Below are 24,461 nucleotides of genomic sequence, written 5' to 3' on the forward strand. Positions count from 1 at the left end.
CAGCCTGGCCAACATACTGAAATCCCGTCTCTACTAAAAATACAAAAATTAGCCGGGTGAGGTGGTGGGCACCTGTAGTCCCAGCTACTCGGAGGCTGAGGCGGGAGAATGGCATGAACCCGGGAGGCGGAGCTTGCAGTGAGCCGAGATGGCACCACTGCACCAAGACTCCGTCTCAAAAAAAAAAAAAAAAAGGAGGAAATTCTATTCTGGGCACAGTGGCTCACGCCTGTAATCCCAGCACTTTGGGAGGCTGAGGCAGGCGAATCACGAGGTCAGGAGATTGAGACCATCCTGGCTAACACGGTGAAACCCCGTCTCTACTAAAATACAAAAATTAGCTGGACGCAATGGTGGGCGCCTGTAGTCCCAGCTACTCGGGAGGCTGAGGCAGGAGAATGGCGTGAACCCAGGAGGCGGAGCTTGCAGTGAGCAGAGATGGCACCACTGCACCAAGACTCCGTCTCAAAAAAAAAAAAACAAGGAGGAGGAAATTCCAACACAGGCTACAACTCGGTGGACCTTGAGGACACAACGCTCAGTGAGACAGGCCAGTTGCAAAAGGACAAATCCTGTATGACCCCACTCCTAGGAGGTCCCTAGAGTCGTCAGATTCACAGAGACAGGGTGCCAGGGGCTGGGGAGTGAGTGTTTCATGGGGACAGAGCTTCAGTGTGGGAAGATGAACAAGTTCTGGAGATGACGATCGTAACAGTTGCACAGCCACGTGAATGTGCTTCATGCTGCTGAGCTGTGCACTCCAAATGGTTCCGATGGTAACTTTTGTGTTATGTGTATTTGACCGCAACTTGTAAACACCATACACGCACATGCCTGACTGAATCCTGCCCAGCCCCCACTCCTTGGGCCCACCCCCAGCAGGGCTGCTGGGCCTCACGGTGGCATGTGTGTTCCCGGCCTAGGTACCGGCCAGCCCAGAAGACGGACAGCCTTGGGGACAGCGGCTCCCACAGCAGCCTGCACAGCACTCCAGAACAGACCATGGCCGCGCAGAGCCAGCACCACCAGCAGTACATAGGTGAGAGGCCCGGACAGGCCCCACAGCGGGGCTCCCATCGGCTCGCCACACTCCTGGGTTTCAACACCAGTAGAACCAGTGGCATCTAAACGTCCGCTTCCGACAGTTTTCTTATGAGACACCTTTTCGGTCAAATAGAAAGTTCTCGATAGACCTTCTTTTTGACATCCCTGAGACTTTAGAATAATCAGCACATGCCAAAAAAAAATTAATATATAAAGTGACCATCAGAAAAATGAGAAAATAAAATCAAATGACCATCAGGAAGAACACTAGAGGACAGGCGGCTCATGCCCGTGACCCCAACACCTTGGGAGGCCAAGGCGGGAGGATCACTTGAGCTCAGGAGTTCAAGACCAGCCTGAGCAACATACTAAAAAATAAATAAATAAATAAATAATTAGCCAGGCATAGCAGCAAGCTCCTGTGGTCCCACCTATTCAGGAGGCTGAGAAAGGAAGCTCACTTGAGCCCAGAAGTTCGAGGCTGCAGTGAGCTGTGAACACGCCACTGCTCTCCAACCTGGGCGACAGAGCGAGACTCTGCCTTTCAAATTAAAGAAAAAAGAAAGAGTGCTAGATACTCTCTACTCAGGGTGCACCAGGATTTGCCTGCCATCTGGGCTTTCTTCCTTCTTGCCTGGAGCTTTCGGGGTGCTCCCAGTTCCCCAACATGAGGCGGTCTTGGCCTCCTCCCTGGGGACTGCTCAGGGGACAGCGTTCTCCTCCAGCTGGCCTAGTGGTGGTGCCATCTCTGCCCCAGGAAGGCCCTAACTCAGAACCTGCCATGAGGGAGGGCGGGGGGTTGGGGGACGGCCAAGGAAGGCTCACTGGTATCAGTATCGTGATTCAGGCGGGCTCTGTACACACTCAGCGGCTTCCATGCAGTTTATGATCTTTTTTGAGCCCAAACAGAACCCTCCTGGGTTGAGTCTCCTGCAGAGATTGAGGTGGGGTCAGGCCCATCTTCAGGAGATCACTGCAGGGACACTGTGGCTGGCCTTCTCCCTGAGATGTGCTACCCTGAGCTGGCTCTGTGGGTACTTGCTATGTGCCAGGGCTTGGACTCAGGGCTTTCTGTGTCTGCATATTTAATGTTCCTGGGAGGTGGTAATATTCTCTCCATTTTCTACCTGAGAAAACTGATGCTTACAAATTCCCTGACTGTGCTGGGCGCGGTGGCTCACGCCTGTAATCCCAGCACTTACAAATTCCCTGACTGTGCCGGGCGCGGTGGCTCACGCCTATAATCCCAGCACTTTGAGAAGCTGAAGCAGTCAGATCACTTGAGGTCGGGAGTTTGAGACCAACGTGGCCAACATGGCAAAACCCCATCTCTACCAAAAAAATTCAAAATTAGCCAGGCATGGTGGCACACGCCTGTAATCCCAAATACTCAAGAGGCTGAGACAGGAGAATCGCTTGAACCCAGGAGGAGGAGGTTGCAGTAAGCCAAGATCTTGCCACTGCACTCCAGCCTGGGTGACAGAGCGAGACTTTGTCTCAAAAAAAAAAAAAAAAAGGCCAGGCATGGTGGCTCACGCCTGTAATCCCAGCACTTTGGGAGGCCGAGGTGGGCGGGTCACCTGAGGTCAGGATTTCGAGACCAGCCTGGTCAAAACATGGCGAAATCCCGTCTCTACTAAAAAATGCAAAACTTAGCCGGCATTGTTGCGCACACCTGTAATCCCAGCTACCCGGGAGGTTGAGGCAGGAGAATCGCTTGAACCCAGGAGCTGGAGGTTGCAGTGAGCCGAGATCGTGCCACTGCACTCCAGCCTGGGCAACAGAGCAAGGCCCTGTCTCAAAAAAGAAAAACAAAAGAAATAAACAAATTCTCTGACTGCATGGGGTGGGGCAGAACATCTGTTTCTGGGCCCCCCATCCACCCATGGCCTTCCGGTTGTCCGCGGTTTCCTAAGAGCCCCGATTCTGATGTTCCCGTGTTCCTCCCCTAGATGTCTCCCACGTCTTCCCCGAGTTCCCAGCGCCCGACCTGGGCAGCGTCCTGCTGCAGGACGGCGTCACACTGCACGACGTCAAGGCCCTGCAGCTGGTGTACAGACGGCACTGCGAGGTGACCGCCCCAGCCCAGGCAGGCAGCTCCTATGTGTCCCTCCCGGGAACTGCCATCGTCGTTCAGGCCAGGGTCCCCAGCGTCCCCGGGTGATGCTGAGGAGACGGAGCCCCGAGCCCCCACAAGCATCCTCTCTGGAGCAGCAGCCCCTCCACATCCATGTCCATCGCCTGCTCCTCTCCTCTCTGTGGCCTCCCTTGGGATTCCAGGGCACCCCGCTGCAGCCCGGATCACGGCTGCTCACTTGACGTGTGCTGAGTGCACGTGATGGGCGCACGCACTCGTCTGTCTCACCGGTGCCTTCATTCCTAGGCGACTGTAGATGTGGTGATGAACCTCCAGTTCCACTACATCGAGAAGCTGTGGCTCTCCTTCTGGAACTCCAAGGCCTCCTCCAGTGACGGCCCCACCTCTCTTCCTGCCAGGTGACTGCCACACCCTGGCTGGGTTCACAGCCCCCCCCCAAGTCTTAACCCCCTGCTGACGTCCACAGGTAACCCATAAACAAAAGCATCAACTCTCCAAGAACTAGGGCTCAGACCCCTCTGCCTCCGTCCCTGTGATTTTTAGACTTGGTAGAGCTGGCTTGAAATTCACATTGCCATCTGCCCCTTTTCCAGGTCAGACCATTTGAATAGGGAGGATTTTAGAGGTGACCATGATGCAATCCCAAGTAGAAGTGACCCCAACCCATAGCTGCAGTGAGACGCAGTATGACAGTATGACCACTGGCAGGGGAGGGACAGCGTGGACCGCTGGGTGCAACATGGCGGGAGGGGACCCACTGAGCCTCAGGGACGGGGAGCAAAACCCCAGCCCCACCGTTGGGCAGAAGTCCCGCAGCCCAGCTATCTGGTCACTCCCGTGGCTGAGCGAGCCCAGCTGGGCCAGGCCACAGCTCACCTGTCTCCCCTCTCTCCACAGTGATGAAGACGCCGAGGGTGCCGTCCTGCCCAAGGACAAGCTCATCTCCCTGTGTCAATGCGACCCCATCCTCAGGTGGATGAGGAGCTGCGACCACATCCTCTACCAGGCGCTGGTGGAGATTCTCATCCCCGACGTGCTGAGGCCGGTCCCCAGTAAGTGATGCACGGTCCCGCCTGGTGCCGCTCCATCCTCTCTTCCTGCCTCCTCTGTCCTTTCTTACATGTACATCTTCAGCCACCTTGGACCATCGCTTTCACAGAAAACCCAAAAGGGGCCAGGCGCAGTGGCTCATGCCAGTGACCCCCGTACTTTGAGAGGATGAGGCAGACAGATCGCTTGAGCCCAGGAGTTTGAGACCAGCCTGGGCAACATAGTGAGACCTTATCTCTAAAAAAAAAAAAAAAAAATTAGCTGGGGCCAGGCAATGTTGCTCACGTCTGTAATCTCAGCACTTTGGGAGGTGGAGGCGGGAGGATCATTTGAGGTCAGGAGTTTGAGACCAGTGTGACCAACATGGTGAAACCCCATCTCTACTAAAAATACAAAGATTTAGCTGGGCGTGGTGGCGCATGCCTGTAGTCCCAGCTACTAGGGAGGCTGAGCCAGGAGAATAGCTTTAACCCGGGAGGCAGAAGTTGCAGTGAGCCGAGATCACACCACTGCACTCAGCCTGATTCTGTCTCAAAAAAAAAAAAAAAAATTGAGCTGGGCATGGTGGTGTGCGCCTGTAGCCCTAGCTACTCTGGAGGCTGAAGCAGAAGGATCACTTGAGCCCAGGAGCTTGAGACCAGCCTGTGCAACATAGTGAGACCCTGTTTCTAAAAAAACAAAAATTAACTGGGTGTGGTGTTGCATGCCTATAGTCCCAGCAACCCAGGAGGCTGAGGAAGGAGGATCACCTGAGCCCAGGAGGTCGAGGCTACAATGAGCTATGATCGCACCTCTGCACTCCAGCCTGGGCAACAGAGCGAGACCCTGTCTCAAAAAAAAAAAAATCCCTAAGCGAGAGCCGCTGTGGGCCGTGGAATGTGTGTCCTCTGGCGTGCATATTTGTCCTTGTCTCTGACTCGAGGGGAAGGTCACAGTGGCTCTGGTGAGCTCTACCTGCTGTCAGGACACTGCCAAGAGTAGCCGGGCTGGGCTTGGTGCTTTCTGGAAGGTTCACTGGGGGTGTGCAGGCCGGCCTCTGGGAGTAGCCTACTTGCAGCCCTGGAGCCATCGCTGCGCGGGAAGCCTTGGCCCAGGGCCATGTGGGGTTGCTGCCCACCCTGGTCTTAGAGAGACCACCGGCCACCTTCCTCCAGCCTCCCTTAAGCCCCACAGTGACACTTCCTGAGTGCCACCCCCTATAGGAGGGGCAGAGACATAAACTTAGAAGCAGCAGCTGGGACGTGATCCTGGACTCCTGCAGCCTGTTAGGGTAGGGGCTGACCTTTTACCCCCAGCCAGACCCCACTTCCCAGCACCATAGGATTCCAGGAGACATTTACACCCCAGCGCCCCACCTGTGATTTCCCACAGGACTTGTGGGGGTGGGGAGAGAGTGATAGGCACAATGAGGAAAGAAGCTAGGCCCACAGCAGGGCTCACTTGTGCCCTTGGAGACCTCCTAGGGCCTCCAGTTCCCGAGGCAGTGAGAGCATCCACCATGAGTGGGCCCTCAGTCGAGGCCCGTGCCAAGCTCCCCAAAACCCTGGGGGTCGTCAAGGAAGCTGGGCACAGAGGCCTCTCTTCATAAATCACAGCATCAGGACCACGGGCTGTGCCCCGCAGGCCATCCACAAACATCCGAGCCCATTAGTACCAGGCAGCTCTCCGTCCTGCTGAGTAAACTCTATGCAACCTTTGCTGGAAGATGGGAAACAGCAAAAGCATCACACATTTGGCCTGGCCTTGCTGTCTGCCTGAAAACCGTTCAGGGCAATGCCTTGTTTGAGTTTCTACGTTATGGTGGGAGTTTGGGGTATCTTTCCTTTTGCATTTTAAAATATTTTTCTGTTTTCTTTTTTCTGTTTCTTTTTTTTAGACAGAGTTTCACTCTTGTCACTCAGGCTGGAGTGCAGTGGCGTGATCTTGGCTCACTGCAGTCTTCGCCTCCCGGGTTCAAGTGATTCTCCTGCCTCAGCCTCCCGAGTAGCTGGGATTACAGGCACCCACCACCACGCCCAGATAATTTTGTATTTTAGTACAGATGGGGTTTCACCATGTTGGCCAGGCTGGTCTCGAACTCCTGACCTCAGGTGATCTGCCCACCTCAGCCTCCCAAAGTGCTGGGATTACAGGCGTGAGCCACCACGCTAGTCTTTTTTTTTTTTTTTAACAGTCTTACTATTTGTTTCTTATTGTAAGCCACTTTAAAATAAATTAGGAAGTTGGTAGAATGTATTTACGTGTGTGTGTGTGTGTGTGTATGTGTTTGTGTCAAGGCTTCTCTCCCTTGGCACTGTTGATATCTGGGGCTGGATCATTCTCTGGGGTGGGGCCATCCTGGGCACTGCGAGGTGCTGAGAAGCATCCGTGGCCTCCACCCACTCCATGCCTGAGGCGCCCCGCATGATGACCGTTCACAACCCCAGACAGCACCGTGTCCCTGGGGAGAACTGCCCCCTGTGAGACCCACATAGGCAGTGGGTGGTGACCAGCAGCACTGGGCCACGCCCAGTTCTTCCCGTGTCTAAGTGTCCTCGGTTCCCCCGGCCTCTGTGGCTTGTTCTTCTTGGTGGTGATTGTCATCGCACTTGGGCCAGCTCTTACATTGAATGCTGATTTCCAATGTCCAGTCACTGCCTTTCCCCCTGGTAATATCATGGTCTGTATCCCCCAGGTACCTTGACACAGGCCATCCGTAACTTTGCCAAGAGCTTGGAAGGCTGGTTGACAAATGCCATGAGCGACTTCCCACAACAGGTCATCCAGACCAAGGTATGTCCGGGGTGGGGCCTGGGCTCCCCAACTATGGCTGGGAGGGGCTCCACTCCAGGAGAGCATGAGGACCACTGTGTCCCGGAGAGCGCTGGCTTCGTCCCTGTGTCATGAGAGTAATCGGTCCCTTAAGGAAGCCCTGAGCACACAGTCGATGATGCATCAGTGCTGGCAGGAAGGGGAACAACAGAAGATGTCATTTGATGTCATATCTTTGAGTCAGTTCAGAACAGATTGTGTGTTTCTGTGCTCATCTTATTAGGGAAATTTAATCTCCTTGCTGTGACTCTTATTGCTATAATCTTGGCCACAAATCAATCGAATTTGAAATGTAGAACCTTGGCCGACTTGTGGAAAAGAGAGTGATTACCCACCGTTCTCATGAGCATTCCTTTTTTTTTTTTTTTTTTTTTTTTGAGACAGAGCCTCACTCTGTCTCCCAGGTTCAAGCGAGTCTCCTGCCTCGGCCTCCCGAATAGCTGGGATTACAGGCGCCCACCACCACACCTGGCTAATTTTTTTGTATTTTTAATAGAGATAGGGTTTCGCCATGCTGGCCAGGCTGGTCTCGAACTCCTGACCTCAGGTGATCCACCTGCTTCGGCCTCCCAAAGTGCTAGGATTACAGGCATGAGCCACCGCACCCAGCCATCATGAGCATTTCTTGAAGGGCTCTTGGGTGAAACGGAGGCAGCTACAGGGCACCCGCCTGCTCTTTGGAATTGATCTGTTAGGCAGTGGTGCAAGCATTGATCAGGTCATTGTTAAAAATTCAGATTCAGGGCCGGTGCAGTGGTTCACACCTGTAATCCCAGCACTTTGGGAGCCCAAGACAGGAGGATCATTTGAGGCCAAGAGTTGGAGATCAGCCTGGGCAACAAGCAAGACCCCATCTCTTAATAAAATAAGATTCCCAGGCCATACCCACTAAAAGTCTGACCCTATAGCACCCAGGAATCTGTGGTCTCAATAGCCCCTCCAGAGAGCCACAGGGACTCTAGAAGTGGGCATGGTGCCAGTTGTGAATTCTAACTCAGCGGGACATGGGCTTCGGTTAGCGACGCGTGCGATGCACCGGCGAGGTCTCTGCTTCACTGATTCTCACCCACTGGGTCCCTAAGAATAGCAGGGGGTTCCCTCTTCCCTGCCCAGGTTGCTGTTTCCTGCTCCCTGCTCCCTGTGTTGTCCCTGAGCCCTGGCACCCCTGCAAGGAGCGCGGCGGAACAGGCTCTTCCCTGTGAACCCTGCTCACCACGCGCCCTGGCTTACAGGTGGGCGTCGTCAGTGCCTTTGCCCAGACGCTGCGGCGCTACACATCCCTCAACCACCTGGCGCAGGCGGCCCGGGCGGTGCTGCAGAACACGTCCCAGATCAACCAGATGCTCAGCGACCTCAACCGCGTGGACTTTGCCAATGTGCAGGTGACCTCCTCCACGCCGTCCCCAGGGCCTGGGCTTCCCACCCTCCAGCAAAACCAGCAAACCCACCGAGTGGAGCCCATGGCAAAACCTGGCCCCCTGCCCCGAGCCTGGCCACAGTTCTGTTGCATGACACGGGTCCCAGGCCAAAGCCCACCCACGGCCCCCAGCTCTCTCTACTCCATCATCTCTCAGGGCCCTCTGGCGTCCAGGTGCTGTGACCAACACTCCTGCTCATTTTCCTCACAAAGGCTCCTGGTTTCCAGGATCCTGGCACCACGTTGACCTCCCTGTGGCCATTTTCCTGACTCTGTCCCCTGGGCTTGGCAAAGTGCCAGCCCACAGCGGATTCAGAGCTATGCTTATTTCAGGCCCTGGGTTTACCCATTAAGTAAATAAATGCACACACACAGTTAGAAGTCATCCTTTTAAAACAAAAACGAAACGAAGACCTCGTATAGCAGGAGCTTTGATCCAGAAAGACCCGGGTATGAGTCCCCGGAAGCCGGTTGGATCCCCCTTGGCTCTCTATTCTGCCCCTGTTATGGGAGACACAGGGTTTGGCTTGCAGCTGTCAAGGTCAAGGATGAGGAGGCTCAAGCACAGCGCGACGTCCCGCCCTGAGCATGGCTAGGTCTGGGAGGGCTGCCGTGGCTGGGGTCTGTGTTGCTGACACTGGCCTCCACCCCGCCCACAGGAGCAGGCCTCGTGGGTGTGCCAGTGTGAGGAGAGTGTGGTGCAGCGGCTGGAGCAGGATTTCAAGCTGACCCTGCAGCAGCAGAGCTCCCTGGACCAGTGGGCCAGCTGGCTGGACAGCGTGGTCACCCAGGTCCTGAAGCAGCACGCTGGCAGCCCCAGCTTTCCCAAGGCCGCCCGGCAGTTCCTGCTGAAATGGTCCTTTTACAGGTTAGTCCTGCCAGACCTCTGAGAGAATACTGGTGGGTGGGGGCTCCGAGGCCAACTTCTAAGGGGTAGCTCGGCTGGTGAGCTCAGAGAAAAACAGGGCTCAGCAGAGTTCCAGCAGTGCCTGAACCCCAAAAAACAAGTACCTGGCTGGGGGCCTCACTCGTGACCAGCGGCTCCCAGGGGCAGGCCCAGAAGGTGACCGTAGCCTAAAAACTAAATTGCAAGTTCTGCAGACAGAAATAATGACTGTGGGCTGGGCATGGCGGCTCATACCTATAATCCCACCACTTTGGGAGGCCAAGGCAGGAGGACGGCTTGAGACCTGAAGTTCGAGACCGCTCTGGGGAAAATACCAGGACCTCTACAAAAAGTTAAACAACTTGTCTGGGTGTGGTGCCATGTGCCTGTGGTCCCACATACTTGGGAGGCTGAGGTGGGAGGATCCTTGAGCCCTGGCGGTCCAGACTGCAGTAAGCCAAGATTGCACCACTGCACTCCAGCCTGAGTGACAGAGCAAGACCCCATCTCTAAGGGGAGAAAAAAAAAAAAAGCTGTCTCAGAACTGAAGGGCACAAGTCTCCAAACTGAGAAAGCTGCTGACTTTCCCCAGGGAGGCTCCGGGTGAAATTTCAAAACACCAAGCTTGAAAAACAGCCATAAAAGCTTCCAGAGAGAAAGCGACAGGCTGGGGATGGGAGCAGCATTAGACTTCTGAACAATGTGCAGACACCTGGAAGGCAGTAGAGCGATGTCCTGAGAGTTCTGATGGGAAATTATTTCCAAGCTACAAACCTACCCTGTGCAGACCAGGGCAGGGGAGCCAAGGCTTCCAGAGGGATCGTCCCCAGGAAAGGCACCAAGATGCCTCCTGCAGTTCTATCAGGAGTTTTAGTCTCATGAGTACATGGAAAAGTGAGCATTTTTTAAAAAAGAGCCAGTTATTACCCCAGGAAAACACAAAGCTGTTCTGTGGCTGACAGGCCCGCATGACCCAGCGCATGGATGAGCTATGGCCACAGGGCCAAATTGTTATCCCCACCTGTATTAGTCCATTCCCACACTGCTGATACAGACATACCCAAGACTGGGTAATTTATAAAGAAAAATAGGTTTAATGGACTTACGGTTCCACATGGCTGGGGAGGCCTCACAGTCATAGCAGAAGGCCAAGGAAGAGCAAAGGCACATCTTACATGGTGGCAGGCAAGGGAGTGTGTGCAGGAGAACTCCCCTTTATAAAACTATCAGATCTCATGAGACTTATTCACTCTCAAGAGAACAGCATGGGAAACATCTGCCCCCATGATTCAATTACCTCCCACCGGGTCCCTCCCACAACACATGGGGATCATTGTAATTCAAGGTGAAATTTGGGTGGGGACACAGAGCCAAACCATATCACTGCCCTAGCCCATTGTGCAAATAAAGTTTTATTGGAACCTCAGCCACACGCATTCATTCACAGATCAGCTACAGCTGTCAATGCACAGAACAGTGTGACTGTTGGGCACAAAGCTGACAGTATTTACTATCTGGCAAGCATGAAAATGAGTTTGCCTGGCTGGGTGCAGTGGCTCATGCCTGTAATCCCCACACTTTGGGAGGCTGTGGTGGGCAGATCACTTGGGGTCAGGAGTTCAAGACCAGACTGGCCAACATGGCAAAACCCCATCTCTACTAAAAATATAAAAAAGTCAGGTGTGGTGGCCAGTACCTGAAATCCCAGCTACTTGGGAGGCTTAGGCAGGAGAATCTCTTGAATCCGGGAGGCAGAGGTTGCAGTGGGCCAAGATCATGCCATTGCACTCCAGCCTGGGCAACAAGAGCCAAACTGTCTCAGTTGAAAAAAAAAAAAAAAAAAAAAATTTGCCAACCCCTCAGCTGACCAGCCAGCACCTCCCTTTTCTCAGCTCCCTCCTTACACACTCCCCTGGCCACGCTGCTTCAGGGCCTTTCCACCTGCCCCTCTTTCCTGGAACATCTTTCCCCCAGACAGCCATGCAGAGAAACCCATCATCTGCAGAGAAACGCCCCACCCCCAGCCTCTGTAAATAAGACGGCCCATTCTGTCCCACCTTCCATGCCCATGCCCTGCTTTTCTCCTGGCACTGATCGTCACCTGTCTGTCGTCATCTGTTCACTTGTCTGTTGTCTGTCTCCTGTATGATCAGGCACGCTACCTGAGTGCCGGGACCTCGCTTCTGTTTAAATGCTGGCTGAATGAATGAATGAGAGGAACCACATGCCTAACAGACTGCGCGGCTCTGCCATGGGCCTAGCACACCACTGCCACATAACAGAAACACCAGTGTAGCCAGAAATTACAACAAAGCCACACTGGGGTAATGAAGGAGGAAGAGCAAGGGAAGAGACAGTGTAGGGATGCCGATGCCTGTCTCCATGGACAGAGGGAAGGTTGCAAGTGGAAGAATCGAGAAGAGCAGAGTGAGCGCAGGACTGAGGTACCTGCCAGCCAAAGAAGAGCACAGCTCAGAGCTGGAGGGGATCGGGGTCACGTCTGCAAGGTGGGGGTGCTCTTCACAAGGGAGACTGAGACACTTCCACTTCATTCTCTTGTTTGTTTGTTTGTTTTTTGAGACAGAGTCTCGCTCTGTCACCAGGCTGGAGTACAGTGGTGCAATCTCGGCTCATTGCAACCTCCGCCTCCTGGGTTCAAGCAATTCTCATGCCTCAGCCTTCTGAGTAGCTGGGATTACAGGCGCCTGCCAGCATGCCTGGCTAATTTTTGTATTTTTAGTAGAGATGGGGTTTCACCACGTTGGCCAGGTTGGTCTCGAACTCCTGACCCCAAGTGATCTGCCCACCTTGGCCTCCTAAAGTACTGGGATTACAGGCGTGAGCCACCGTGCCCAGCCCCTTTTGGTCTTATATTGATCCTTCAGGTCAGGGGCCGCCTCTCCTGGAAAGAACCAGGTAGTATTTGCAGCCATCCTAGGAAAGACAATATAGGAACGGGCATGACGCGTGCCAGTGAAACTGTTTGTGGACACCAACATGTGAATTTCATGTAATTTCCACGTGCCACCGAATAAAATTATTCTTTTGACTTTTTCAAAACGTGAAGCATTCTCAGCTCACAGGCTGAGGGCTGGATGAGGACTGGATCTGGGCTGAAGTCTCTGAAACTCCTGCTTTCGCTGACAGAGACTTAAGCACCCTGGCTTTTTGTCTTGTGTTTAGGTGCCTGAAACCACAGGCTGAGGAATGGCGGGAGGTGGCAAGGATACAGGGAAGGTGGGGAGAGGCGCCTCCTGCTGGGGAGACAGGCACCAGCTGTCAGCCTGTGCTCTGATTCGGAGTCCGAAATGTCACTGGAATCACCAGCTGCAATCCGTCCAGCGCCCGTGCTAGCACCAGCTGCAGTTGTGTTTCCAGCAGCCTGTCGCTTTGGGGCTGACTGCCCGTCTCCTTCTCCTGTCCCCTGGGCGGTCTCTGGAACTGAGTGGGCAGGCCTGCCCCACCCATCCATCACGCTAGGCCCAGGGTCTCGGCTGCCATCAGCCCCCAACAGTCCGGCAGGTCTTAGGATCACTCAGGGTCTGGGTTCCCCAGGAAACACAGAGCAGGGGGCGTGTTGCTGCCATGAAGCCTGGCCCGGGACCCAGGTTCCATGCTCCCCTGAGGGTCCCCAGCCTCTGTCCACTTGCCCCCAGCTCCATGGTGATCCGGGACCTGACCCTGCGCAGCGCTGCCAGCTTCGGCTCCTTCCACCTCATCCGCCTGCTCTACGACGAGTACATGTTCTACCTGGTGGAGCACCGCGTCGCAGAGGCCACCGGAGAGACTCCGATCGCTGTGATGGGAGAGGTGAGGACCCTCCTGGGCAGGACGGCTGGGCTTGGCCAGGCCTGTGGGGAGAGGGCAGTGTGCTCTGAGCAGCCCAGAGAGAGGACACTCACAGGTCCCGCTGCTCTGCCGCCGAACAGATCCACAGCTCTGTGAAGAGCCACAGAAACGGGCCCACTCATGCCAGGACACAGCAGTGGCTTTCAAAACATCCAAACCACAGTTTGACCAGCACCGGGAAGGCTCTGGGGCTCTGTCCGAGTTCACAGTCACCATCAAACCGCTGGCTCTGGAGGGAGGTTGTCCTTGGGTGTCCTGCCACGCAGGGGAGGCCTCGGACACACCCCCCAAAGTGTTCTTTGTATTGTGGTGACATACACATAGGGTGGTATTTCCACATTAAAGCACACAATAAAGTGACATTTAGGACATTCACAAGGTGCAGCTGGCACCACTGTCCAGTTCCAGAACATTCCATCACCCCAAAAGGAAACCCCGTCCCAGGAGCAGTCACTCCCAAGCCCCTCCTGCAGCACAGCACCCACGCAGCCCCCTTCTGCCTCTGTGGATCGGCCTGTCCTGGACATTTCATAGAAATGGGATCACACACTGTGTGGCCTTTTGTGTCCGATGCCTCTCACTGAACGTGACGTCTGCGCTGTGACCCGGGTCAGAGCCTGGTTCCTCTCCTGGCTGAGTTGTGTTCCAGTGCGTGGCTGGCCGCGCTGCGCTGACCCCTCGTGCCTCCGTGCTGCGTGGTCGCTCCCTCTCTGTGGCCGTTATGAATGATGCTGCTGTGGGCATTTGTGGGCGGGTTTTTGTGTGCACACCTGCGTTCAGTTCTTTGGGGTCCACACCTTGGAGTGGACTTGCTGGGCTGCATGGGTTTGCCTCGAGGAAGAAACGAGGTGATGCTTGATGAATGGCAGGGTCCCTGCCCTCTTACTACCCAGAGGTCACAGCACTCTCAGAGTCGTGGCCAGGGCCCCATAACGTGCGCAGAAACTGTGGAAGCTGTCTGTTCTCTGCATGTTGGCGTGGACGCCGGGCTCTGGGGCAACCGAGGACTGGCTTTCATGCCGTATACAGACTTCAGGGAGCAAAGATAACTTGACCCATGGCCCTTCCGTGCCACCTTAAAACCCGGAGCAGCCACACCCAGGGGACCTTGGGAACCAGCTCCTGTCCCCTCACTGCCTCGAGCAGTCAGCACCCTCCACCCCCAGCAGTTCCCAGAGGCGGCCTGGACAGGGGACAGGGACCCACCCAGACGCATGGCAGCATCAGAGCCACTTCTCAGGGCAGACCCTAGCTGCTTTACTGTGAATGGAGGACGTGGCTCAAGGCAAGGTTGGGCCAGCATCCCCAGAGCCCCCAAACAGCAACTGCCACCCCTCTGCAGGCGCCCCTGACTCCAGGTTTCTCTTTCAGTTCAACGATCTCGCCTCTCTGTCGCTGACGCTGCTTGACAAAGGTGGGTGCGTCTGCGGCTTTCCCGCCACGGCCCTCCCAGGAGGATGGTACTCCTGGCCGTGGCCTGTCTGCCTCATCTCATGATGAGCAGGTGGAAATGGGGGCAGCCCCTCGGGGGGTGAGGACCCTGGGATCTGGCGTCCAGACAGTGGCTGATGGCCCTGGGCAGCAGGCGCCACTGCAGACTGGCTCGGCTGGGGCTCAGAGTGCTGCCGGCCTCTGGGTAGCCGCTGCCCAGGGACCTTAGCACCAGCTCCGGACCAGGCAGCCTCTGGTCTCCTGCGCCCATGCCCAGCAGTAGAGTGGGACAGGCAGGCCAGAGGAGCCCCTGGGCCCCGTCCCTGCTCCACGCAGGTGGGAGGAGGACCCCAGAGGCCCCAGCCCTGTGGGGAGCAGGCCCCAGGCCCATCGGCACTGGGGAAGGGAGGCACAGGGCAGAGGCTCTTTTGCCTGGCCCAACCTGGGGGCACCTCTGGGTGACCAGGTAGGTGGGAGAGGACAGATCAGCCTGGAGCAGAGGCCAAGGCAGGGTCCACGGGCTGCCACGTGTCCTTAGTACCCTGCCTGGCGTGCTGGAGCAGCTCTTGGAACATGCACTTCCGTCTCTCCCTCCCATGCCCTCCTGATGATGGACACTGACCCTACCCCTCCCTCTGCAGATGACATGCGCGATGAGCAGCGCGGCAGCGAGGCGGGCCCGGATGCCCACAGCCTGGGCGAGCCCCTGGTGAAGCGGGAGCGCAGTGATCCCAACCACTCCCTGCAGGGCATCTAGCAGCCCCGGCCGGCTCCTCCGCCAGGTTCCAGAAGATGCCGCCCGATCGCTCTGGGAACCTGGACTTCACCGGCTCCACCAAATTAGTGCCTCTTAGACGACGGATGTTTACTTTGACTCAAGCGGGGCCTCCCGGGGTCAGCGTGCCCTTGAAGGCCAAGAGAGTGTTCAAGAAGGAAAGCAGTTGTTGAAGCTACAGAAGCCTGGGCCGGGGCTCCCACTGACTGTAGCTGTGCTCTGGGTGCCAGGCCCCTGTACAGTCACCAGGGCCACACCAGACCATGGGTTCTTTGTTCTAGGCAAACCCTCCTCTGCTGGAACTCTGGACGTTGGCCCTAGTCCCTTTAAGAGCTGAAGGAGCTGTGCTGAGAGCGCTGGCCCCTACACTCAACTGGAACCAATTTTCACCATGATTTAAAATTGAAAAACCTGGCAGAGCCCGAATAGAAAGGGACGGCCTCTCCCCTCCTACCTGCCACCATTGGGGAGGCACAGAGCTCGCCAGCATCCCTGGAGTCCCCTCAGGAATGGAAAGTGGAGTGCCCTTGTCTGGTAGCACCATGTGGGAGGGACCCAGCTGGGAGCGGTGCCCTGGGGCCTTTTAGAGCCAGACTGCCCTGCCCCGATGCGCTGAGGCGGGAGGCTGGCTCTACTGCAGGAACCCATCTCCAGATGCCAAAGGACTTGAGGGGCACCTGACAATCGCTGTGTCCTGGACAGATCTGCAGCTCGAGAAAGAACAAGCCACAGAAACAGGCTCGCTCATGCCAGGACAAAGCAGTGCCTTCCAAAAACTCAAAACCAGAAGTTCTATCAGCACCAGGAAGGATCTGGGGCTCTGTCCAAGTTCACCGTCACCATCACGCCGCTGGCTGGGGAAGGAGTCTGTCCAACAGGAACAGTGTCACAGCCGCAACTTCAGAAAGCAGCTATCCCGCCTGTCGTCCAAACAGCAGTGCCTCTACGTCCCGCTCCACGGAGTCTTCCAGAACACCTCCCTCTGAATTAATCCCGGAGCACCCCAACCCCGGGCGAGTCCCACCTTGTCCTCTTCAAAGTCAAAACTCTTCTCTGGGGACAAATATTCGGGACTTTCGAAGCCCCGAACTTGAGACACCGAGTTTGTCTCCATGGAGACACATAGCCGCTGCAGTTGGACAGCTGCGTGCTGGAGTTTCTGCCCCCAAACCAACTGCAGAGAAGAAAGACGAGCCTCGGCCCAGGACGCGCTTTCTAACGAAATGCAATAGTTTTCTCTTTTTGGAAAAATGTTTATACCAATAGTTTTGTGCTCTATTGTTATTAGAACGTTTCTTATGAATGTGTACATTGCTGTATGTTCAGTCCCAAATGTTTTGTTCTCATTCACACAGAAGGTACTAATAGCTCACGTGGCCTTTAAAACCTTACTTCCCTGCTTGCAGGAGCTCAGAGCAATGCTCGGCCTGCGCCAGAGCGGAGGGGCAGAAAGAGAAAGACACGTGCTCACTTTAGAAACGAAAAGTCAGGAATAATCACTGTTTGTCTGGTCGTGTAGCCCAAACCTTAGTTGAAATCCGACGGAAAGAATGTCTTTATACGTCTCCTCTCCGTGGAGACACTGAAGCTCACAGTTAACAGATTGTAACGCCCGGCTTTTGCTCACTCCTGGTAACCAATACAAGCTGGTTTCTGCCTTAGGCTCCGGCCCGTCTTTCCGATCCACGAGGAGCAACAGAGGTGGCAGCAAAGCCACGAGCCTCTCAGGCCTGTCTCGTTTTTCACAGCAGTAAACACTAAGCGTGCCCACTTTCGGACTCGTCCACACTCCAGGCCCTGCCCCCCTGCCCAGGGACACCAGCCTGCCGGGCTTGCACCACTCAAGACCCAGAGGAGAAGCCACAGAGGTGCCCCCCGCACTTGCCTGCAGGCTCCCTGGGGATGTTCTAGTGCCTTCCAAAAGGAGCCCGGGCCCCTCACTTCCTTAGCAAGGCCCACCCTGAGCCAGTGATGGCACAGAAACACTTCTTTGTACAGGATGGTCAGTGGCTCCTGTTTACACTTTGGGATTTTTCTTTTGTTTTTGTTTGTTTGTTGTTGTTTGTTTAAGAGATGGTCTCATTCTATTACCCAGGCTGGAGTGCAGTGGCATTATCATAGCTCACTGCAGCCTCAACCTCTTGGGCTCAGGTGATCCTCCCACCTCAGCCTCCCCAAGTAGCTGAGACTATAGGCGTGCACCACCACATCCAGTTAATTTTTTTTTTTTTTTTTTTTTTTTAATAGAGACGGGGATCTTCCTATGTTGCCCAGGCTGGACTCAAACTCCTCAGCTCAAGCGATCCTCCCACCTTGGCCTCCCAAAGTGCTGAGATTACAGGCGTGAGCCACCGGCCTGGCCTCCTGTTTGCATTTGTTACAGGCTAGACCCACTTGGATCTAGTGGAGAAGCAGGTGCACTGGTCTTGGATCCGAACCACTGGTTGTCCTCAGGGTCTCCTTGGTACAGTTGGGGCCAAACTTCAGAATCATTGAGAATCAGTGCATGAGCTTGCTCAAAAACGGCCGATTTCTGGACCCCACCCACAGGGAGCCTGACTCGGTGGGATTCGGGTAGGGGCCAGGAAGTGTGTGGTTGCTGCCATTTCCTCTCAGGGGACTGTGGTGCGGGGCTGCAGGACTTTGAAGAAACTCTGCAGAGGAGAGCAATGGGCTCAGGAACCCAGCAGGGCCCACCTGTGGGAGGGAGGGTGGCCCACAAAGGCTAGTATAGTTCTCACTCAGCTGCCCCTAAATCTGTTTCCCAAGTGCCAGGCCAGTGCCCCGTATGCCCCCAGAGACACTCGGCCTTTGCCCCAGTCCAGGCCTCTCTGTCCCAGGCGACACTAGAATCGCCCCTCCCTTCCCTGGGCTGGGACTCCAGGACCCCACTGGGTCCTGATGGTGCCAACTTCAGCCAGGAAATCCACTCGCCCCATCCCCTGCTGGGTCACAATTTCAGACCTTCCTCCAGCTGAGACCCCTGAGTCAAATTAGGCAAGTACCAACTCCCCACCTCCCCAACCGCCGAAGAGCCAGGCCCGGTGTGGACTGCAGGGCCCAGAGTAGGAAACCCAAGCCCCGCCCACGGGGCCTGACAGGCTAGGGAAAGTGGGAGCTCAGAGCATGGGGGATGGTGCCCCAGGAAAGAGGAGCCCGCTTGAGCTCCTCAGGCCATCATGTGCCTCCAGAGCCCTCTGGGTAGGTCCCCAGGGTGCAGTCGCCTCAGAAAAAAAAAGGGGAAACTTGGTTTTACCAAGCATCTCAAGGGGGTACTGGCCATAATCACAGCAGCCTCCACACTACACTTCTGTCCTGTCTCCTCTTTTTGATGACCTAAGGTAGAGGTAATCCCCATTGTACATGTGGGAAAAGCAAGGCTGCTGGTTGGAATGCCAATGTGATGGCTGGAGCACAGCAGCCACAGTGGACCTCAAGGTGGAAGCCCCGTGATAAGGATGGAAAAGCAATGAGTCAGAAGGAGGCTGGGTCCCCGGTGATGATGGAGCTGCCGTTACAGCCCTGACCTCCAGGCAGACATCAGCAAGGAGGGGTGGGGAGCCCCAGAGATGTCCCTGCCTTCACAAATTGTCTGGTGGCAGGAACTCCAGTGCAAGATGGGAGGGGACCCCACACACTGCAGCTACCAGCATGCTAAGAAGGGGGAGATGCGGGCCAGGCACAGTGGCTCATGCCTGTAATCCCAGCACTTTCAGAGGCCAAGGTGGGTAGATTACGAGGTCAGGAGATCGAGACCATCCTGGCTAACATGGTGAATCCCCGTCTCTATTAAAAATGCAAACATTAGCCAGGTGTGGTGGTGGGCGCCTGTAGTCCCAGCAACTGGGGAGGCTGAGGCAGGAGAATCGCTTGAACCTGGGAGGTGGAGCTTACAGCGATCGAGATCGTGCCATTGCACTCCAACCTGGGTGACAGAGCGAGACTCTGTCTCAAAAGAAAAAAAAAAGAAAGGGGAGAAGCTCCACCTGGAGTAACCCCCGCTACCTCTGTTTTCCTCCTGCCTCTGGCTGCTGCTCCTCTGCACCTGGGTCCTGCCTACTCCTCTCCTCCTTCTACCCCCTCAGTCACCTCAGCCACTCCCAAGATGGAAATACCTCCACAAGCTGCTGACTTCACCTCTGCTCAGAGCTCCTGGGTGCCTGGCCCTCAGCAGAGCAAGACAGCAGCCCGGCATCTGGCCGTCCAGACCTCCTCCCCATGTCTCCATCACAGTGTGGGCAGCACCTTCCGTCTACCCACATTGCCCTGCCCCACCCCTTGGCCCTGCCTCAAAAGGACCATAATCAGACCATTTCTCCCCTTCCTCTTTGCTACTCCCCAGCTCCTCCTTGGCCAGGAGAGGCAGAGTGGCGAGGTTTCGACTGCACAGGTTTGAGAGTCAGCTCTACTGTGCCCTCAAGTAAATTACCTTCATCAGTTTCTCCCTCTGGAAAAGAGACAATAAAAATACCTCACAGTGTTGTGAGAAAGAAGATCAATATACAGAAAACACTGGACTAAGCCTTCAAGAGTTGTTTCTACCCCTCGGCACTGCAGATACTACAGATGGTGGGGTGTCAGATAATTCTCCAGGGTGGGCCCATACTGGGCACTGCAGGGTGCTGAGCAGCGTCCCTGGCCTCCACCCACTCTGTGCCAGGAGCACCCCAGCCCAATCCTGACAACCAAAAATGTCTCTGGACCATGTCCGTGTCGCCTGGGAGACACCTTCCTCTTTAGCACTCGTCTTAATTGGTGCTTCTTCCAGGAAGCCTTCCTGGGTGCTCCCTGGGTAGATTAGGGTCACTTAGACCCAACTTCCCCACCATACTTTATAGTAATTGTTTGCAAATCTATCTTTCCCACAAGCTCTGCGAGTGAGTAGCTGTCATGTGCCTTGTTGAGATGGATTTCCCAAATCTATCACAGCACATGCTCAGCAAACATTGAGGGCATGAGGGAGTGGGGAGGGCCCGCCAGAGAAGGCGTTCTTTACGGTGATCGTGGGAAGGAAGGTGCTGTGCCAGGGAGGAGAAAAAAATGTCCAGAGGAGTGATGAGGAATTCCAAAGAAATTGGAATTCAGGCAGGAGGCCACCAAAGGTTTTTGATGTAATCAAAGCTGGGCTTTAGAAAGCTGTATTCGGGCAGGGCGGATTACACCAGAAGAAACAGGAGCAGGGGGTCAGTTAGGTGCTTGTTAAGACAGAACAAGTGAGGGGGAGAGTTGTGGCTGCGGGGTGGAGCAGGGGCACCCAGGAGCCCTGTGGAGATCAAATTGGTGAGTTATACCTGGTTTGGTTTGTTTTTTTGTGTGTGGTTTGGTCTTTTGTTTTGTTTCGTTTTTTGAGACAGTCTTGCTGTTGCCCAGGCTGCAGTGCAGCGGCACAATCTCAGCTCACTACAACCTCCACCTCCTGGGTTTAATCGATTCTCCCCCTCAGCCTCCTGAGTAGCCGGGATTATAGGCATGCGTCACCATGCCTGGCTAATTGTTGTATTTTTAATAGAGATGGGGTTTTACCATGTTGACCAGACTGGTCTCAAACTCCTGACTTCAGGTGATCTGCTCACCTCAGCCTCCCAAAGTGCTGGGATTACAGGCATGAGCCATCGCGCTTGCCTTTTTTTTTTTTCTTTCTAATGAACCAGGATAAAAATCTAAAACATCAGGAGTGATGATGTAATAAAGATAAATATAGCTTTGCAAAATTTTCGTTTCAGTGTATGTGTGAGTGCACATATACACATGCATTTATGGTATTGGGCTGCTATGTAAAATGCATTGAATACGCATAGGTCTCCAAAGCCACAGTACCATATATGCATGAGTATATGTGCACTCACACAGAGGCTCTCAGGGGGGCTGAGAGTTGTTCTCAGCCTATTGTGAGATCGTGGGCCCCTCCTGGAATCCTGTCATGGATGTTTTGTGGGGTTTTGCTATCCAGCATCCATCCTGCCTTCTTTTGGAATAACACCCTGATTCTCTTGGAGGAGTGATCTTCCTCTTGTGGCTTTAAATACTCTCTCTGTGTGGGTGGGTCTCACATATTGAGGGAGGCTGTTCCAGGTGGGAAGGGAGGGAATGAGTTCAGCGTGTTGGGGGTGGGGGGAGTGGTAAGGAGGCTGGTGTTGCTGGCACAGAGTGAATGGCAGGGCAGGAGGTTGAGGAAGGCTGCAGAGTAATGGGATGCGGGCTTCCTAGGTCCTGGAGAGGAGCTGGGATGCCTCCACTTGAATGTCTCAAATGGCATCTCACACCACTGGTTAGGCACACAGAACCCAGTATGTATTTATTGCTCAATAAATATTTGATGGAAGGGCCAGGCACGGTGCCTCAAGCCTGTCATCCCAGCACTTTGGGAGGCCAAGGCAGGCAGATCACCTGAGGTCAGAAGTTCAAGTCCAGCCTGGCCAACATGGTGAAATCCCCATCTTTAATAAAAACGCAAAAATTAGTTGGACGTGGTGGTGGCGCCTATAAATTCCAGCTCCTTGGGAGGCTGAGGCAGGAGGATCGCTTGAACCCAGGAGGTGGAGGTTGCAGTGAGCCAAGACCGTGCCACTGCACTCCAGCCTGGGTGACAGTGAGATTCCGTCTCAAAAAAAAAAAAAAAAAATTATGGAGGAATGAATTTGATTGGAGGTGAGCAAAAATTAACCTACTGTACCCTGCTGACCCCATCCAACACTTTCTCCTTAGACTCTGAACCCTGAGCTGAAGGGTGAGACTGAAAGCCGTCAAAGTTCAGACATCCTGGGGGAGACACCCGGCGCATTGTCCTCAGCGATTTTCGCTTCTAAGACCTGTTGAAGCTGCCAGTTGCTTCTCCTTTCTTTTTGATCTCATGAACATCCACATAACCTTCCAGCAAATTCCTCCTTGGCTTATATCTTCCAGAACTGATTTCGGGAGGCTGCAATCAATCTCCAAAGAGATACACCCTCAGCACCCAGGAATTTTCTAGCCAGTCTCAGAAGGGGATTCTGAGACCTCGTGAAGCCCTCCCGAGACGACAGCTCCTGTTTTCAAGGTGGCGCGTCCATACGGCTTGGTAACCGCAGCAGCAGGCTGGGAGCGAGGTGCCACTAAGACTCCCTACCTCCACTTCCATGGCCTGGTTCATGGAAGACGCCAGAACCCCAGCAGATGCGGAGCTTACGTCCCGGTACGTTTACCCAGAAGGCAGCCAACTGCCCCTTCTCCTGGAGTTGAGTTTTGATTCGTCCCCATCCTCTGCTGCCCCCCAGTGGTCACTGTGTGATACAGCCTTTTCCTTTTCGCAGGGGACACAAAAAGTTGGATTTTGCCCAGAAGCCAGGCTGATTTGTTTACTTATTTGCAATGATGCATGATAAGAAAGATCAAAAACAAGGGAGTGAGTGAGCTAATTTCCTTCCTTCCCTTCTCTTCCTCCCCTTCTCTTCCTCAAATATTTCCTATTTGTTTACAAAGGCCCAAAATATCCCCCCAACATAACAATGGGAAAAAGTCACCTGGCAGACACCATTTAAAACAAGCGATTGGGCGGGCGCGGTGGCTCACACCTGTAATCTCAGCCCTTTGGGAGGCTGAGGCGGGTGGATCGCGAGGTCAGGAGCTTGAGACCAGCCTGGCCAACATGGTGAAACACCGTCTCTATTAAAAATACAAAAATTAGCTGGGTGTGGTGGTGCATGCCTGTAATCCCAGCTACTCGGGAGGCTGAGGTAGGAGAATCACTTGAACCTGGGAGGCAGAGGTTGCAGGGAGCCAATATTGCGCCATTGCACTCCAGCCTGGGCAATAAAGCGAGACTCAATCTCAAAAAAAAAAAAAAAAAAAAAAAAAAAAAAAAAAAAACAGCGATCTTGGCCAGGCCCAGTGACTCACACCTGTAATCCCAACACTTTGGCAGGCCTAAGTGGGCAGATCACTTGAGGTCACAAGTTCAAGACCAGCCTGGCCAACATGGCGAAACTCCGTCTCTACTAATAATACAAAAATTAGCCTGGCATGGTGGTGGGCACCTGTTTTCCCAGCTACTCAGGAGGCTGATGCATGAGAATCACTTGAACCCAGGAGGTGGAGGTTGCAGTGAGCTGAGATTGCACCACTGCACTCCAGCCTGGGCAACAGAGAGAGACTCTGTCTCAAAGGAAAAAAAAAAAGGTATAAATCGCTATCATGTGCCCTTGCTAGGACGCGCTGACACAGACACACATCACTTCTGTGTAATCCCTGCCAAAAACGCTTAACCTGAGTTTCACTGTGAGGAAACATCAAACAAACCAAAGTTAAGAAGCATTCTACAAAATAATTGCAGTACTCGTTAGAAATGTCGTTGTCAAGAAAAAGTATATAAAAAGCAGAGGAGGCCGGGCGCAGTGGCTCAAGCCTGTAATCCCAGCGCTTTGGGAGGCCGAGACGGGCAGATCACGAGGTCAGGAGATCGAGACCATCCTGGCTAACATGGTGAAACCCCGTCTCTACTAAAAAACACAAAAAACTAGCCGGGCGAGGTGGCGGGCGCCTGTAGTCCCAGCTACTCGGGAGGCTGAGGCAGGAGAATGGCGTGAACCCGGGAGGCGGAGCTTGCAGTGAGCTGAGATCCGGCCACTGCACTCCAGCCTGGGCGACAGAGCGAGACTCCGTCTCAAAAAAAAAAAAGAAAAAAAAATTTAATTTATTTAACTGAAAATAAAGAGGCCAGATGCTGTGGCTCACGCCTGCAATCCCAGCACTTTGGGCGGGCAAATCACTTGAGGTCAGGAGTTTGAGACCAGCCTGGCCAAGGTGGGTGGATCACTTGAGGTCAGGAGTTCAAGACCAGCCTAGCCAACATAGTGACAACTCCGTCTCTACTAAAAATATAAAAATTAGCCGGGCGCTATGGCGGGCACCTGTAATCCCAGCTACTCGGGAGGCTAAGGCAGGAGAATTGCTTGAACCCAGGAGGTGGAGGTTGTAGTGAGCCGAGATTGTGCCACTGCACTCCAGCCTGGGTGACAGAGGGAGACTCCATCTCAACAAAAAAGAAGGAGAAGGAGAAGGAGAAGGGGAAGGGGAAGGGGAAGGGAAGGGGAAGGGGGAGAGGAGGGGGAGGAGGAGGAGGAGG

General features: G+C 54.4%; 1 protein-coding gene across 8 annotated transcripts in view; it reads left to right on the plus strand.

Annotated features, from left to right (window-relative positions):
• The window catches only part of RFX2 (regulatory factor X2), a 123,341-nt gene extending 106,319 nt beyond the window's left edge, over positions 1 to 17,022 (plus strand). For all 8 annotated transcript variants that reach the window (XM_017867005.1, XM_017867009.1, XM_017867010.1 and 5 more), the window contains 10 exons: positions 924 to 1,039; positions 2,997 to 3,115; positions 3,428 to 3,540; positions 4,040 to 4,194; positions 6,867 to 6,964; positions 8,236 to 8,385; positions 9,080 to 9,288; positions 12,963 to 13,116; positions 14,527 to 14,569; positions 15,228 to 17,022. In XM_017867005.1, coding sequence (XP_017722494.1) covers positions 924 to 1,039; positions 2,997 to 3,115; positions 3,428 to 3,540; positions 4,040 to 4,194; positions 6,867 to 6,964; positions 8,236 to 8,385; positions 9,080 to 9,288; positions 12,963 to 13,116; positions 14,527 to 14,569; positions 15,228 to 15,343 — 1,273 coding nt within the window. In that variant the 3' untranslated portion in view covers positions 15,344 to 17,022. The remainder of the gene's footprint in view (positions 1 to 923; positions 1,040 to 2,996; positions 3,116 to 3,427; positions 3,541 to 4,039; positions 4,195 to 6,866; positions 6,965 to 8,235; positions 8,386 to 9,079; positions 9,289 to 12,962; positions 13,117 to 14,526; positions 14,570 to 15,227) is intronic.
• The last annotated feature ends 7,439 nt before the right edge of the window (positions 17,023 to 24,461 follow it).

This window comes from Rhinopithecus bieti, unplaced genomic scaffold (genome assembly GCF_001698545.2).
Source record: "Rhinopithecus bieti isolate Rb0 unplaced genomic scaffold, ASM169854v2 scaffold_1853, whole genome shotgun sequence".
NCBI classification, from domain to species: Eukaryota; Metazoa; Chordata; class Mammalia; order Primates; family Cercopithecidae; genus Rhinopithecus; species Rhinopithecus bieti.